The 18,013-nt window shown below is 54.4% G+C and overlaps 1 protein-coding gene across 4 annotated transcripts in view; it reads right to left on the bottom strand.

The window, feature by feature from the left end:
* Positions 1-18,013, bottom strand: part of SPECC1L (sperm antigen with calponin homology and coiled-coil domains 1 like) — an 85,761-nt gene that overhangs the window by 28,233 nt on the left and 39,515 nt on the right. For all 4 annotated transcript variants that reach the window (XM_043434469.1, XM_043434476.1, XM_043434464.1 and 1 more), the window contains 5 exons: positions 12,174-12,247; positions 10,828-11,003; positions 7,826-7,989; positions 6,592-6,683; positions 4,839-4,929 (listed from right to left, as the gene is read on the bottom strand). In XM_043434469.1, the coding sequence (XP_043290404.1) occupies positions 4,839-4,929; positions 6,592-6,683; positions 7,826-7,989; positions 10,828-11,003; positions 12,174-12,247 (597 nt within the window). The remainder of the gene's footprint in view (positions 1-4,838; positions 4,930-6,591; positions 6,684-7,825; positions 7,990-10,827; positions 11,004-12,173; positions 12,248-18,013) is intronic.

Genomic DNA, 18,013 nt, shown 5'->3' with positions numbered 1-18,013 from the left:
AAAGGGCCCCGCGCGCGCATCTGTAAGAACAGCCTGCCTAACACACACTCCCTCTCAGCTATCAGGGCGTCAGCTGCCTCTCCAGGACAGCGTGTCTCGCACACTGACATGCACTTCCCGTGCCCACACAGCGCCCTTGAGGGAAGGCAGGGCAGGGGGACTCACACCGCCCCGAGCCACCACCCCTTCCTCGTCCTCAACCGACACACCCAGGGCAGGGCCTCAATCCTGACCCCGTGTGGCTGCCCGCGTCCTCACAGAAGCACAAATCGTGCACAAAGACGGACTAAGCAGAGTTGAGAGAACAGGGAAGCCTAGGAAACAGGAGCCAACATTTTAAATGGAGCCCAAGTGCCCACTTCAGTTACGAGACGGGTCCTATCCTAGAGGCTTCATCTCCCAGGAGACGACAGTGAGACCAGGTAACAACGCACCGGTGAAGGGCGAGGGCCTCCAGGCACCCAACGGGGGCGCAGCGCAGGGAAGCCCACCCACCCGCCGCAGCCGGCTCACTGCATGTCCAAGGACCCAAGTCGTCTCCCTTCTGAGGAGGCACCTTCCAGCGGGCCCAGCGGGGCGGCCGCAGCCCCCGCACGCACACACCCTCTGGTCTGCCGCATGGGTCACTGACGCACGTGAACTGCCAGCGCGCCGCTTCGGAAAGGCAGTCCAGCGCATCAGGCAGACGAGGAAGGCAGGAGTCAGCAGACGCTACGGTGACCGGGTCTGTTCTCGGAGCCCCTCTTGTCTTTAACCCATGCGTTACACAGAAACCACAGGCCCTGGGCAACACGTGAGGTTGGAGCAAGGAGGGAAGCAGGCAGGACCTGCCCTCTGGAGCTGAGGCTACGGCGGAAGTCAGACGTTTAAGACAACCGCGTGCGAGGGACGCAGGAAAGCAGCAGCACCGGGGCCGTGAGCTTCCCGAAGAGTCTGGGGAGGCCTCCCCGGGAAGCGACGCTGCAGGGAGCAGAAGGGTGACTGGCAGCCTTTACGCAGGCACAGGAGAGGGGCTTCCTCAGTGCTCAGCAGACACCAGGAAACGCCCGGACCAGCAGGGCTGCGAGGGCGGGGCTGAGGAGCGCGCCCCCACCCCTGGGGGCGGGACTGAGGAGAGCGGCCCCACCCCTGGGGGCGGGGCGTCGAGGGACAGTGTCCTGGGGGGCGGGGCGTCAGGGACAGTGTCCTGGGTGGATACCCTTCCGTCCGAGGTGGGGTGGGGTGCAGGGGGCGGGGCGCGGTGCACGCAGGTGATGAGCGGACTGCAGGGCAGAAGGCGGGCGGCCTGGACGCGGGCAGTGCCAGGGAGACATACACGGACTCAAGGCTCGTCAGGGGCAGACTCGCAGACTGCTGACCACGTGGACAAGCAGTGAGAGAAAGGAGGGTCCCCGTGCGGAGATGCGCGAGGGAATCGAGGGGCTCACGCCGCACGGAGAGCCGGGGAGACGCCCAGGGCCGCCGGCGCCGGCAGTCGGTGCGTCCCAGGGACAGCGGGGAACCCCCAGCTGACACCCAGCTCTGTCAGCACCCAGCGGACAAGACGGTGACAACCTGGTGGCAGGAGGCCATGGTGGCCGGGGTCGGAGCTGCTGCAGATGCTGGGGACAGAGTGAGGGGCGAGAATGCTGAGGAGACTGGAGCAGGAAGTGGTGGGTGCGCGAGGTGAAGAGGCGGGAGCCGCGGGGTGGGCCCACGGCTGTCCGAGCCACGCCCGCCCGAGCCACGCCCGCGGGGGTGAGCTGGGGCGCAGGCGGAGGAAGGAAGCCGCACAGAGACTCCTACCCACCCTCCTCATCAAATTTACAGGCAGCGCAGTGGGTTTAAAACCAGGAGCCGAGGGCTTTCCTGGAGGTCCAGGGGGTAAGACTCTGCGCTCCCCCTCAGGACACACGTTCGATTCCGGACCCAGGAACTAAGATTCTGCATGCCACAGGGCAGGGCCAAAAGAAAAGAAACACCTGTGACAAGAGAAATATGTGACTTCTTTCCACTATTCTGCGTGCTTGAAATGTTTCATGATAATATGCTGGAGAAAATATGACAGCCTAGACAGTCTGGTACCCACTCCAGTGTTCTTGCCTGGAGAATCCCAGGGACGGCGGAGCCTGGTGGGCCGCCGTCTATGGGGTCGCACAGAGTCGGACACGACTGAAGTGACTTAGGAGCAGCAGACAGTTTGGTTTATCAAGACAAACACCAAGAACCACCTTCAGAAGTGATCAGATGCACACTAGGCTGCAAACACAGGAGGGCGTGGTTTCTCTCTCAACCTCTCCTGGGAAGCTCCCCGCTCGGGCTAGGCCAGAATCGGGCTTCGGTCCACCCTCTGGAGAAGGCAAATTGCTGTGAAACTTTTCAATAAAAGGTTCTTTTTCTTCTAACTTAAAAGACTTGGCTTTCTAGTGAAACCTCTGAACTTTGTATGACATTTGGTACATGTACCCTTACCATAAATCAGTTTTTCAAAATACCGAATTTTTTAAAAGGTTTACATCTCTGTCCCCAAGTAACACAATTCAGTGGGATGATCACAGCAAGACTTTCCTTGCAGAAGGTAGACTGTCCTTGGACCGGTCAGCTTTCTTGGACGTCTGAGCTGATGACACCAACATGACCCTCAGGCCACACCAACCCTGGGCAACCCCAGCTCCCCAACTGTCTACATGACCAATCAAGGTCTCCGCCTGACCATGAACCTTAAAGATCACTGTGCAAGGGGACAGTGAAGACCCCCCCAACTACCGGGATCCACGTACCTGCTCAGGCTACAAACACTAGCTCACATGCAGTCTACAAAGGCCCCCCTGTTATGGCCCAGACCACCAAATTCAACTGCCAACCATACCAACAGAAGTCTACTTAGAACAAGACCTCTGGTCTGAAACACTTTCCTGTGTCTGACATACAAGCATGACAAAAAAACAGAAAAAAGCTACATCTTTTATAACATATTTCACTGGAAAAACCAACAAATTACCCAATTTAAGCACAGCAGAACAGAGGCAGCGCCTTCCGAATTTCTGGACTCTTCAGACTGCCAAGGGCAGACTGTGCTGTCTGAGTCACGCCAGGACGGAGGACGCGGCTCAGCAGCACTCGGGTCTCCCCGCTCAGTCGGCCTGGAGAGCCTCGGTGGCTTCCGAGGACCGAGACTCAGCTGGTGGTTCTTGGTTTTTTAACTGGTTTCTTTCCCTAGTGAGTGTTTAAGATAAAAGGCTACACTACCAACAAATTCTCCAGTAAGAAGTCACCTGAAACTGCTTCCTGCTCCCTGCATTTGCAGTTTCAGCCAAGCCCAGTGAGGCATCCGAGCAGACAGACCTGGAGAGTGAGGGCAGCTCTCGCAGGGGGACCGCAGATCCCCGTGCCCTGTGGCGCCATCACCTGACCGTGAGCAGGACATAAACAGAAGGGAGCCAGGAAAAGCCCCGGACACTCACCACATCAGTCTGTGTCCTCAACAACCGTGGCCCACACACCTGATACACCCATTTTCCACCAACAAAACCAGGGTCACGGGGAAACTCAACAGCAATCTTTGCCCAGTTCCCCAAGCTGGTCCTGTCCTAAGAGCCACTTGGGGTGCTTGTGAAATGAAGTGTCCATGCCCCTTTCCCAGATAGTCCACGTCAGCACATCTGAGGTAAGGCCCAGGATTCCACATTTTACCGAGTGATTCAGGTAAAACTCATCAACAGGTAAATTTGAAAAAACACTGCTGGTGCTAAAAAGGTTTCCCCATAAACAAGTTACAGAGCGAACACACACAGGAGAGGGGGCCCCTAAGTACCCCTCACAGGCCATGGGGAAGGGCCCAGCAGGGGGACGGGAGCACACACAGAGCCGGCATGAAGGAACCAGAAGAGCGTCAGGGGAGGGAGCTCGGCATGGCCAGACACGGCCCACAGCCACCGACACCGTGGACCACGGCCACTCAGGGGGCAGGGGAGGGGGCGAGGCTGACCGCAGGGGATCGTGAGCCGGGGAGAGAAGGCCCTGAGCGAGGTGTTCCCGTGACCCCTGACTCACATGAGGAAACAGCATCAAGAGGTCAGCCCCAGGACCTGTGGGCACACACACAACCCGGGACCCAGACGGGGGCCAGGATGGGACCCTGGTCAGGATGCACCGGGAGCCTTTAAACCGCCACACGCCTTCCCTGGGTGGGGGCCCTTCCGGGCGGAGGGGAGACCTCGGGTCCCACCAACGGGTGAAGTGGAGGCGGCAGCCGGGGTGGAGAGCGAGCCTGCAGGGTGGTGGCAGCAGCCTGCCCTGGGCCCCACTGCGCCCCGCCCAACACCTGTGCGAGCCCAGGAGGCAGGAGGCCCCCCAACATGGCCCCGCCCGAGGAGGCAGCGGGGAGGAGAAGGGCCCGACGCCCAGCGGGGGCGCCACAGAGAGCCCGTGCAGACGGCACTGCCCGGGCCCGGCTCTCAGTCTCCACTCCTTTCACAGGTGCCCCGGAGCACGGGGGCCAGGCTGCCCGGCTCCAACGCTCAGTAACTGCGTGAGCCTGCGTTCCTGAGACGCTCAACTGCCTGAAGCCTCATTGTCTGCGTTTATAAAGTGGGGCTAACCGCACACGCCCCATGAAGCACTGTGAGAACAGGGCCCAGCAATGTGCAGACTCCTGTCGCCCTTGGCGACACCAGGAGCATCGTATTCCAAGATGTGTCTACTAGTAAGTACTCCCCGATCTGTAAACAGGACACCTTCTCAGTAAACCTATGACACAGATGTATACCGGGGTGGCGGAAATAATGTCAAGAACAAATGAAAAAGAGCCAGATGAAGAAAACTAACAACAGCAGTGAAACACGGTGCCCGAGACGTACCTTGAACAGGGATCTCCCCGTAGTTTGGTCTCTTATCTGAGAGGGCTGTCAGGGGTTTGGACGTGGAGATCGGTCCACTGATGGAATGTCTCTGAAACCACAGGACCAAGGGTGTCAGACAGCACTGTCGTGGTCACTCAAGTGCTGGCATCACGGAGGGGACGTCCTCCAAATTTGCTTCCTCCCCCCCCAGCCCCCTCCTAGAGGCCTGGGATATTCAGGGTCTTTCAAGTTTCCACATAAACTTCGCATGAAACCATCCACTTCCATAGGACCAGGAAGACAGAAGGGCCCGACGCCCCCCTGTGCGGGGACAGGCTGGGTGTGCAGCCCCAGCTGAAGGAGGGTGTGAGACCCAGTGACACAGCCTCGCAGCCCGTGAACCTGACGGGTCTCCCCATTCCTCACCCCTCTAACTCCTCTCAGGGTCATCCATGGTTCTCCCTGTGAGGTCGCGCACAACGCTTCATTCAGCGTATCACTAAGCATCTCAGCTTCTGGCTGTGGGCTGGGCTGACAGAATCAAGGAGACAGGGAGAGTCCCCCAGACAGGACCGAGTCCTCTCCCCCTCATCACCCTGCCACACTCTGCTCATCAGAAGTGAGTCACGGAGCCCAGCACCCCCCGGGAGGGGCAGACGACACTCGAGCGTGGCAGAGGAGGCCAGGATCGCGGGAGCGGCTCAGAGCCCGCTGCCCCGCGCCTGATGGATCTCCTCAGCCCTTTGCTTCTAAGGTCGTTTAGGGCAGGGCTGTTTAGCTCCACTTCACAGCGTGGCCCTTGAGGGTCCCTAATGAACGCTCCAAGGATTCAGAGGACTTCCCACGGTGGGCAGAGGGGCAGAGGCAAACGAACCCTGCCCCACGCAAACCCTGAGGAGTGCCGGCCCGCCAGAGCCCCAGGAGCCACTCTTCCCTGCGGACCGGCCCCTGCCCGGCCGGCCGGGCCCACCCTGTGCCGCGCGTGCCGGCGGCCTCAGCCAGGACCCGAGGGGAGCCCTGCGGGGCTCCGGCCTTGTCCGCACGGCTCTCTGCTCCAGGCACCCCCACCCCAGCCCTCGTGCTCCCCTGGTCTCCCCAAATGCGGCTCCGCGTGGGCTCCTCCTCCCTGCTCACCACGGAGAGCAGCCTGGGCCGCAGCAGGACTCGGCCCCAGGCCACCTGTCCGGCGACGTCTGAACAGAACTGCCTCTGACCCCTGGTCTGGCCTCCCGGCTGCCCATGGTGCAGAGCCACCCAGCCAGGACCCCTCACGGCCTCAGCGAGGCCTGAAACCCACCACTCCTCACCTTGGGCCCTGTTCCCAGGTGTTCACCAGGAAAAGGCCTGGGGGTCTATGTGTTTACAATTCCACACGAGCTTCGTGCACAATCAGGTTTGAGAAGCGTGTGCTAGCTAAACAAGTGCTAAAATGCTACTGACTGTGGCTTCTATTAATAATTACTAGTTTGTTTTCCAAGGTAGAGAGATGAGATTTTTTAATCTCTTATCTTTACAAAAGTTTAGAAATTGACATTATGAACATTAAACCTCAGCTGACAACCACTATTTAGAGAAAGTTCACCTTATTTGAAGATTGTGATATCTTAGTGCCTTTATTTGCTTTCATTTATATTTTCATGCCTTTAAAAAATCCAATTAATAGAGTGCAAAGAAAAAAGCTCCCTATAGATAGAATATGGAGTTTCCTCTGCCTCCCTTCCAAACTAAGAGTGTAACACTTCCCACACACACGCAAAGCACTGGCACGCACCTGCATGGGGGAGACGGCGGCCGCAGGGGGCGTTTTCATGGGACTCGGGCTCAGAGGCGTTCGGGGGATTGCTGCCGTGGCAGGGCTGGGCACTGGAAGACAGGAAACACACGGTGAATGAGGACGTGACGGAGAACAGCGGAAGCCTCACAAACGCCCCCCTATAGGGAGCACCGACCAGCCAGCACTTGGGGCTTCCGGGGAACAGCTGCCACCCCACCTCCTCAACCCCAGCAGCCCTGCGCCAGGGGTCAGTCTGCTCCCTAGACAAGCGGGGCTGACTTCCACGCCTGGCTGTGCCGGCCACTTCACTCTTGCCGCTTAATTCCATGGTAAGTGCTCCACAAACCGAGGACGCCATATGCAAAAACCTCAGGAGTGCTTCTGTGGCTGCATCAGGTGAGAGGCTGGACACGCGGTGGGCGTTCTTGGCATGTTACATGAAGGGAAGCCGGGCTCAGAGCAGCTTTCCTCCCCGCCCCTGTGGGGCTCCGCACATTCCCTCACGTGGATCTCCACAGGTGTTCCATTTAATGCACAATGTATAATATCCGCTCACATGTCAACCTCGCTCTCTAAAACGAACCGCACAAAAGGAGGATCCTAGGAATTCCCTGCTGGTCCAGTGGCCAGGGCTCTGTGCTTTCACTGCCGGGACCCAGGTTCAGTGTCTAGCTGGGGAACTAAGATCCCCCACGGCCGTGAAAGAATTTGTATTAAAAAATAAGAAGGGGCCACTGGATGGCAGTGGTGGTGGCCTGAGCGAGCCGCCGACTGTGCTCCCAGAGACGAGAGCAGAGCGAGAGGGCTTGACGATGGGCTGATGCCGGGGAGGAGGAGGACGGTTCCGAAACGCCTGGCCTGCTAACTGGGCGGCCTGGCGCTGCCTTCACGGGAGAGACGGCAGCTGAGGGGCCAGGTCTAACGCCGGGTGCCGGGGTCTGGCAGCACCTGAGCACACAGGCCCGCGGGGCTCAGAGGATGAGCGGGCCCAGAGTCCCAGACCTGGAAGCTGCCCAGCTCGGAGAAGACACCTGACCCCCGCCTGGGGTAAGCCCGAGTCTGTGGCCGAACAGACCCCAAATCTCCTGCTAAAACCCTCCCTGCAGGAAGATCGACTCCCTGACGCTGCGTGGAGTGCGATGAGACTTGGAGCAGGATGGTGACGCACACCAGCCAGTCCAGAGGGCACATGCGTGAGCGTGCCATCCGCCAGGCACAGCAGACAAGCTACCTTGAGACGCGCTGTCAAAGGACTTGATGAGGGTCTTCACCGTGGGCGTCGGCTCCGAGGACGTCGAGGACCTTCTGCTCAGCCCCATGCCCTGCCTCAGGGCCGCCAGATCTCTCTCCACAGCATTCATGTAGTTATACACCCGGCCACGCTCCTCCTCCTGCCTGAAAACAACACGCAAGTCAGGTCACTTCTGCACAAACCCTAGAAAACACACACTTCCTTTTCCCAGCTGAGAAGCATTAGAAACTATCAGCTTAAAAAACAATGGTATCACTTGAGCTGAGTAAATCACCTGGTCTGATGATCTCATTTGATTCGTGAATTCCGGGAAACAATATTAAAATTTTTATATCAGGTCATCCTAACTAGGTTAAGTAACCATCGGTTTCCATTTCCATCTGTGTTAAGTGTAAGGTGAGAACACTGGTAATCAATTAGCAGTGAGAGGGAGGTAGCCTGGCTGAAGACCCTGACTCAGAACAGGGGCCGAGAGGTCTGGGCTGCCGGGAAGGCCTGTGCTGTCCCGGGAGGGTGAATCTGGCTCCATCCAACGTGCCATTCAGGCTTCCCCGGTGGCTCAGGAGTAAGAATCCACCTGCAACGCAGGAGACGCAAGAGACCCTGGGTCAGAAAGATCTTTTGGAGGAGGAAATAGCAACCACTCCACTATTCGTGCCTGGAAAATCCCATGGACAGAGAAGCCTGGTGGGCTACAGTCTATGGCGTCACAAAGAGTTGACACAACTTAGTCACTAAACACCACCAAAACAAACAAACAAAAAAAGAATAGCAGTGTTTCAACATTTCTGTAAACCTCATTAATGTCTAGGTTAAGAAGATGGTCACATTCTCATTTCTTCTGTATTCAATCTATTGCGATATGGAAAAAAAAAAAAAAAGCAGCCTCATGGGTATGTAGTTGGAAAAGGCAAAAGTATTTTAAGGATATTGCACTGGTCATACAGAAATAATAGCTCACAGAGTTACATGTATTTCCCAAATGTTGATGCTTATCATTAAACAATTTATTTTTAAAGTCTCTTGTTGGTATCACTAGTGATCTCATAAGGAAACCCTTTATGGGGAGCTGCTGAGCTTGCAATGGCAGATACAAGTTTTCCAAAATCCTAACATTTACTTAAAAGCCCATGTTTCATCACTGGTGCCAAACACTGTCAGTTGTTTCCTTGAAGTGACAGGCTCCTTTAATCGTTTCCAAGAAATATCCACCAAACACCAAAGTCTGAATACCAACAGCTCGAGTCAGTCATTCTCAAGTAAGGATTTTCCCTCCATGAAAACACTCGGGGCTCTCCTCCAGCCCCCCGACACCGGTGCATGACGACGCGGCAATGCAACTCCCACCTGGACCTCAGGACTGAGACAAGTGATGGGATAATTCACTGCTGCACCAAGGACTGGAAGGGAAGCCACTCTGTGAAAACGCCATGGCTGGGATGGGCAGCACAACTGGGAGCCAAGGCCTGGGTCCCCCAGCAATTCACGCCTGCCTCCCCCTCCGTGGGCAGAAGGCAATACAGCGCAGAGCGCAAACTGCCTGTCAGTGTCCCTGTAAAAACAGCCTGAGCTCAGAGAGCCCCTGAAAGGGCCCTGGGGGCCCCCGGGCCTGCAGGCCCCCTCCTCTCAGGGGCTCGCCCGGTGAGCGTGCGTCTCAAAGCCTGACAGGCTCTCGGGAGCCCGTGGACCGAGTCTCAGAGCCCAGCCCGTCAGCTGAGGTGCCTCTCGGATGGAGCATTTCTGACACCCCATTCCCGCAGTGGTGGAGAGGAGGAAGGGTGTGTACAAGGGAAGAAGTAACGACCTCCCCACTCACTCCATGTGCTGCTCAGTGAAGAAGCCAGAGAGAAACAGCTCACCAAGACTCTCCACCAGGGCATCTACTAGACCTAGGCGACGATAAAACACAACAGCTTTTCAAGTTGGCCTGTTAACTGTTTTTCTAAATTTTTCCCCTAAGGCTATTTAAAAATCGTTCAGCGTAATCAACAATCAAATTCTTAATACTAACCTCCAACTCTGACACTTAGAGAGAGATACTTGGGGCTTCCTGGTGGCTCAGCTGCTGAAGAACCCACCTGCAGTGCAGGAGACCTGGGTTGGAAAGATCCCCTGGAAAAGGGAAAGGCTACCCACTCCAATATTCTGGCCTGGAGAATTTCAAGGGCTGTATAGTTCATGGGGTCACAAAGAGTTGGACATGACTCAGCAACTTTCATTTCACTTCTACTTAATAAAAAAAAAAATCTCAGAAACCAGTCTCTCCCCTCACACACAGTCTCCCTAGGAACTTGGGGTGCATCATCTAAGACTTCTCACAGGATTCCAAAGATGTCTATGTTAAATGGGAGAAACTCCATGGGTTATGAGCACAAGACACTCTTCAAGCGAGCAGCAGAGAGAAATCGGCCTGCACTCTTCACTCGCATCTGAGACACCGCTGACGGACACCGGCCATGGCCCTGAGCGGCGTCCAGGTGTCTCATCGCAGCCCCACAACAGCTCTGTGACGGAAGCAGCACTGTGTCCACTGCAGAGACGGGCGAACTGAGGTCCTGACCGAGACCCCAAGGCCAGCAGCAGCAGCAGCCGCACGGGGCCGAGTCTGTCTGTCCCCAGGGTGCGCAGCCTCCGTGATGACGACAGCCCCGGGAACAGCGAGGGGCGGGGACGGGGGCAGAGGACGGGCAGGAACCGCGACAGGCCAGTGCTGTGGCCACCCCAGCCCCTCCAGAGCTGGGACCGCGGACACTGACGACAGCTCGGGAAGACCCGGGGCCCGTGCTGCTTTACAGGGCGACTCAAGGACTGACAGGCTCCGGGGAGCCCGCGGGACAAGCCTGGACTTGGGTCACTTCCACTGACCCAAACTCGGTCACAGCAGCACCAAGACACAGTCTCCCTCTAAAGTCACATCACAGCACCAGGACTCACGAGCCCCCTATGGAAACTGAAGGGCACAGCTGGCTTCCCAAACTTACTTGCGTGACTTTATTTCCTCCAATTCTTTTGTGAGCTTCTCATTTTTCTCTTGAGCTTCATGTAGGCGGCGCTTCAGGTCACCAATCTCCTCTTGGGCTTCCGACTTAATGTCATTTGCGATGACCACCGCGGTCTGCAGATCAGCCTGGAACTGCCGCCATTCTGCTGACTCCTCCTGCATTAAAAAACCATGTTTTTATTTCCAAAAGAGAACAATGAACATGTATTTTAAAACAATAAAGTGTGCTTATGATTAGACTGCTGTAATGCCCTGTCTCAAGTGACGACTGATTTCTTTTAAATCCCAGAGAACTGCTATTACCTATTTCTAACAGATTACGTAACTATTTTTAGTGAACGGTGTTCCTGGTGAGGAAAAGTTGCCAGCTGACCCACTTGCTGAGGCAGCAAGCACTTAGGCTGCTCAGTGAGGATAACCAGGTCAGGCCTCACTTCCTTGTGGCAAGCTTCAAAGTTGGTCTTGTGAAAATAAACATATCATCCAAAATATGCCTCTGAAGAGCTCAAGCAGGTAGATACATGGTGTGTGAACTACACTGGAAGATTTTACAGTGAAAAACTATAAATATCCTGACATCAAAAATGAATAGGGAAAAAAAAAAAATCAAAAGGAAAGGAAGAGGAAGCCAGAAGGAAAACACTAAATTTAACCTCAGCAGACAAAACACCCACAAGGAGCGGCAAAGGACTGACCACACTGCAGCCTCCCATGGCCATGGAGGCTGCAGGCGTGGCCGGGCTGCTGCCCAGGGCAGCCGCCGCCGGGAGCCACGGCCACCAGCCCGGAGGCAGTGCCCAGCACCCTTCAGCAGCCTGAGTGATGGAAAGACATAAAGAAAGACAGACCGTGCCAAGTCGTGTCTGGCTCGTGTGACCCCATGGGCTGTAGCCCGCCAGGCTCCTCTGTCTGTGGGATTCTCCAGGCAAGCGTACTGGAGTGGGTTGCCATTTCCTCCTCCAGGGGACCTTCCCGACGGAGGAACTGAACCCGGGTCTCCCGCATCGCGGGGTCAACCCAAACCTCGAGACCAGCACCCCCCCTCTGCGTCAGAGTGTCACTGCAGTCGCAGACCGAGCAAACCCACAGAAGACAGCCCACAAAGGGTGGCTTAGCTTCGGGCCCTCCATGATGAAGGGCTCATGTCGTTTCTTCCAGGATATAACACCTGCTCCCTAAGGGCCGCTCGTCAAACACGACGGCCCCGCTCCCGCCCGCAGCCCAGCGGCTCTGGGTCACGGCGGCATCCGCGGGCGGGCGGAGGCACGGGCGCAGCTCTCAGGGAGCGGCGCTTCCCGATGGGACAGCACGTGCACGCTTTCCTACCCGCAGTCGCCTGTGGAGGGTCTTGATTTCTCTTTCCATGTCATGTTTTTGGTCCTGGAGTTTTTTAACCGTATCTGAAAAGACCACAAAAGTTTAACTATTTATTCTTAAACCATGTTTAAAAGGAAAAATAGAAAGGGAGAGGGTACTTAAATATGTTATTCAAAAAGTCATCCTGCCCAAAGACATTCTGTTTTTAATATAAAACTTGAAAAGGAATTCCAATTCAAGTATAAACCAGTATGACTCTTTAAGGAAAGTATCAAATTTAAATTGCAATTTCTGGATGACTTCCTTCCGCAGCGTCCTAATTGTGAAACAAAAAGCTAAGCTAAATCAATTGTTAGAAACACACACACACTGTTGGCTCATAACCAATCAAAACAACACAGACTGCAATTAAAACAGGAGCTTTTAATCAAAAGGGTTACTAGCCCATTTTTACAAGCATAACTTAACTGCACACTGCAATAAACTCCAGAAAAGTCGTGAATTTACCAAAATGTTTACAAACTTAATTATTTAATAACTTGGGGGAGCTGCTATTTAATTCTATAGGAAGTCTTTTCACAAAGGATTAAGTAAATCAATACTCCTCAAATTATTTCTTGCATAACGTGAATTTCCTTCAAACAACGTCATGCAGCGTGAACATCTGATGAGCACCGCTACTGTGTAAAGGCTGCTCTAGACAGACCAGGGCTGCAAAGATGAGCAAGCAGACAAGGCCGTATGCCAGAACACAGGCATGCACAGGGAAGTCGCTTTCTACTATTCCGAAAAGCCAGCTTTTTATGAAATAAAAAGTGAATCACTTTTACTCAGTAATTCAAGAAAATGGTCATAAGTACCTACTTTGTGTCAGAGTTTTGCACAAGGTACCTGAGATATAAGGAAAGGGGGGAAAAGGTGCAGTTCCTACCCTTTCAGAGACAGAAAAGAGAATGTTTTCATTGCAAAGGATTAAACTTTAACAGTCTGTCTCTACACAGCTGCTTCAGACCTCACTTCACCTAGAAACTCAGGGGTCAAAAAGTCCATCCCATTTGGCTCAGGGCAAAGTGGGAACACAGGTGAGCGGGCAAGTCCAGTACCGCTGGGCGAGGGTGGCTCTGGAACCAGAGGGAACTGGGCTCTGTCTGACCTACGTGTAGATGAAATTGGGGTCTTGGTGATATCAGCAGACACAGTCAAGGAACAAGGACAGAAACTGTCACATTTCCAGTGTGGAAAACACTAGGGGTCACACACCTTTCATTTATAGTACATTTACGTGTAAAAAACTTTACAGTTAAAACAAGCAAAACAGAAAAGTGTGTCTCTCCTCTGCTGAAAACTGCTCCCCTTCCCTCCTGGTGGCAGATGACCTGTCGTGTACGGCAACTTACACGAGACACATCACTGCAGCTCTTACTGCCCTTTTCTCAGCTGACGCTTTAAGCCACACGGCCATCTCAGGCTCACCATAAAAAGCCCAGGCTTCATTCTTTGCTCTTATCCTTTTCTCTTTACCAGCCTCTGCGTTCACGGCCACAGGATCCCCGTAACCACGGTCTCAAAGGACACTCCTTTGCCCTCAGCACTGCGCGCTCACTGCTGCCGTGACTCCCCGTGCAGAGGACGCTGACAGCCAGTGGACACACTCAGGAGCCTCCAGGGAATCTTCTTATTCATACCTTACAGAAGCACGAGAAGCGGCAACGGGCTTTTCCTCCCTGGAAACATGGGCGTCGGCGGTCCAGTGCTGGCTGTGAGGAGCGGGGCAGTGGCCTGTCACCCTGGGGCCTCTGCACACAGCTCCCGCCTCACAGCCCTGAGTGGGAGAGACGCTGCCATCTGCTGCCTCCCTCTCACACGCACAGCACGTTCTATCAAAGGACAGAACCACACTGACCGCCCTGTCTAAGTTTTAACTCAACTTTACAACGCTGCTTTTACGCCAGACATCTGCGCGTCTCTGTTCTCATTGTCGCTGGGCCAGCCTTGCTCTGCACAATTCTGGGCACCACCCTGCCCATCTAACAGCGGGCTTCACAGTCTTCCCACCAGCAAGACCCAGCACCGACGACAAACCAGAACCGTCAGCCGGGCCTCCGCGCCACTTCCGGCCACGGGCCCGTCCCCTCTGTGGGTGCCGTGGGCAGCGACCACGCCACGGGACCCCCCAACAACCCTTGCGGTGTGAAGGGAGCAAAGTCCCCACAAGCTTTCCTGCCCTTGGATACCAGAAGACACCCAGTGCTCAGCCGGGCCCCTGCAGCCGGTCAGCACCGACAACGGCCATCGGGTGTAGTTTGCAGAGGCAGGAAGGAGCCAGGAGCCTGACAGCTAAAGCTGCGCCCCTCAGGACCAGGGGCGGGGCGGCGGGCCGCCAGCTGCCACGCCACAGCTACACCTCAAAACAGGAGGAGGAGACGCGTGAGTTGAAAATAAACCATTTACTACTTTTATTTACCTTCGTTTTTTATGTTTTGGCCATGCCTCACAGCAGGCAGGATTTTAGCTCCCCACCCAGGGACTGAACCCGCGTCCCCCGCATTGGGAGTGTGCAGGTTCAATCCAGTGGACTGCCAGGGAAGTCCCTACTGCTATTTTTTTAATTTTTATTTTACTCATTTTTATCCCTCCCCTCAAAATGTGGATATAACTTTTACCCCTTGATTCTAAAAGTAATACACATTTACAGAAAAAAAATTATACTGTTTCTACTGCTTTGCAAGCTCTCCCACTAGTCAGTAGATACTGGACACTTTTACCAATAAATACGACCCGCAGCACCACTCTGACGGCCACGCTCATACTCTATCAACTGGAAATACCATGATGTGTCTCCGCAACCTCCTTTAACAAACAGTCAGAATGGCTCCAGTATTTCTCACAAACACCGCGAGCGCCTTCAGCTGCTCAGACGTGACTGAGGACACGTCTCCAGAAGGAGGAGAGGTGCTGAAGGACCACCTGAAACTATCAACAGGGTCCAAGCCAGCCCACCTGCTCCAGAACACAGAATTCTTCCTGAGAAGCCACCAAGTTAGGGGCTGCACGGAACAGAATGCACGGAAATCGGTGTTTCTTTAGGAACACCGCTCTGGCCGGCTATAGTCTGAGTCTGATGCTCTATTAAAACGGCCACGGTCTTAATCACAGAAGCAACACCCCCGGCTCATCCCCTGGGGCGTGCTTTCTCTCATGCACATATCTCTCTGGCCTGCGCACACTGACCTGGCTTGCCCACCCCAGCTGGTGAAAGGGCAGCCGTGTCAGGGACGCACCACGCCCACGGGCTTCTAACTAGCCCTCAACTGTTGAAAATACAGGTTAATTCCCTGGTCTCTGTGGTGACCTGCAACTCGGGAGCACCCACATCTATGTGTATAGCTGCATCTCTTAAGGATGTCTCTGAAGAGCAGATTTCTGCAAGCAAGTTGCTATGGCACTGTTATACTTGTAAAAATTCTCATCAATGCTCCAGAAAGGACCCTTTTCTCTTACATGTTAGCTCTCTTTTTAATTCTTCACACCTGCATCTAGTTTTGAGTTTCATTGCTTTTTTCAGAAGTCAAGCATCTTCCTGTATCTTTTTCTGACTAAATTATTTACGTACTTCATTTAGCTAATGGGTTATTCTAGTCTTACTGAACCTCTCTACGGATCTGATATCTATTACAAATACTTCTCCCAATGCCATTTATTAATAATTCTGGTACTCCACTGAACTGAAAATTTTAATCATACACAGTCAACATGACTCTTCTCCATGAAGGCTCCCCAGTACCCTGCCTTCCAGGTCTTCTCATCACAGCAGGAAACCGCTCTCCTCCTCTTGCTCTTGCCCGTCCTCTTGTCTCGAGCCGCCCATGCTCACCACGGTCATCAACCTCCATGTATCAGGATGCCAGGCCCCCGCTGGTCTGAACCTCAGGGCCTGCAGAGGGCAGGCGGGCAGAACGCAGCGGCAGGAGTGCGCAGAACAGGGCTAGGCAGACAGCGCGTGGGAGGCGAGGTCGCGGCTAAGATGGGCCTGAGGTCTTGCTGGTGTCGCTGTTCTCAACACCAGTCAGCTGCGTTTTGATCGGCACGTCAGCAGCTTTACTTTAGACGCTCTGTTGAACTGTCTTTCTGCTATTCTCCTCTAAGCTCTTCTAAGATGTTAAAAGGTGCTTTCCTAGTGGCTCAGCAACAAGGAATCTGCCTGCCAATGTAGGAGACAGAGATTCGATCCCTGGATCAGGAAGATCCCCTAGAGAAGGAAATGGCACCCTGCTCTAGCATCCTTGCCTGGGAAATCCCATGGACAGAGGGGCCTGGCGGGCTACAGTCTATGGGGTCGCAGAGAGTCGGACTTGGCTAAACAACAACAAGGTATTAAAACATCTAGTAAGTCCTAGCTGGTCTTTCTTACTTACAAAGAATGATTCGCATCAGAGACTCCTGAGTGCTTCTGGAAGGAACAACCGGCTAAAGGAAGGCTCCTGAGGACAGGAGCCTCTGGTGGGCGTGGAGGGGACACACTCTGGACATACAAGCGGGAAAAGGCGGTTTCTGAGAAGGTGACGGGTGTGTGCGCGTGCCCGTTTCACGGCGGGGCCGAGCTGCGCGCCCTCTGTGTGGTCCCCTTTTCAAGACAACACGGAGCCTGCAGTCACCGCGGGCACAGTACGAGGGTCGTGGTGCTGGGGGCCCCTGGGCCCACCTTCCCACCTTCCTTAGATGAGCCCAGGAGAGCGTCGGGCCGACAGAGGAGGGGGTGTAAGGACCCCCGGGGCCTTATGCCTTGGCTTCAGACCCCATGGGGAGGTTCGATGCCCTCAGCCCCAGGGCGCGGCTGGGGACATCACTACTGAGAGGTGCATAGTTCTCTAGGCCGCAGACCTGTCTATTCCCACTGATGCCCATGTCCAACTCCATCAGCTTTACATAAAGTCTTCCAGGGACCACTTATAGCTCTTGGCCTACAGACAGGATCCTTCCCCTGTGTTCTCTCTGCTCTACTGTTCAGAGTATTTTTATATCTCTCCTGCCATGTCACTAGGACTCTGGGAGGGAAAGGAGGTACACATGACCTCAGGCCATTGTCCTGAACTGGAAGTCTTAAAGAGTATTTAATGGGAGAGTTGCTGCTCAGACCTTCCCAGCTCAGATGTGAAGTCCCGGTGCGGCGGAGGAAACCGCAGGCCAGGCCAGCCTGGTGCGCCCTCCAGGCCTACATGGCGCTGAGCTCTCCGGGGTGCCGTGTGGACCCCCGACTACACACACACCGCATGGTCCTGTCACACAGACACCAGGGATGCCCTGCTGGCTGTTTCCAGGCTTCTTTCTCCCTAGATGATGTCCACAGATTGGCGTTCAAGGTCAGTGGCTCTTCTACGTCTCTGATTTGCAGTTTAAATGACTCAGTAACTTTTTGTAACTATTTTTTGCTGTCTAATTTTTCAGTTCCAGTACTAAGTTCGTTTTTAACAGGTTTTACTTCTCTGTGGAGATTTGCTGTTTGTTCATGATGACGAGTACGCTTTCCTCCATGTCCTGAGTACATTCACAACAGCTGCTTTGAAATCCTGTCTATTAATGCTGAGTCAGAAGCACGCTGGGGTACGGGATCAGTGACTACTGAAGGGTGCAGGATTTCTTTGGGGCGGGAGGGGGGGGGTGACTAAAAAGGTTCTAAAACTGACTATGGTGATGCTTTCATTCCACAGGAAAAAACCCTCCTTTCCCAATTAGCAGTATTCCCTTTCATAGACTCCCCTAAATCAAGTGCTGACTCAGCACGCATCCCAAATGCTAGAATTCTTGAGGAAAAAACTAACTCCTACCAGACTATGCAGCTGTAACAATAA

This window comes from Cervus canadensis, chromosome 1 (genome assembly GCF_019320065.1).
Source record: "Cervus canadensis isolate Bull #8, Minnesota chromosome 1, ASM1932006v1, whole genome shotgun sequence".
Classification (NCBI taxonomy): domain Eukaryota; kingdom Metazoa; phylum Chordata; class Mammalia; order Artiodactyla; family Cervidae; genus Cervus; species Cervus canadensis.
The sequence above is the reverse complement of the archived record's forward strand: the minus strand, read 5'-3'. Positions and strand labels throughout refer to the sequence as shown.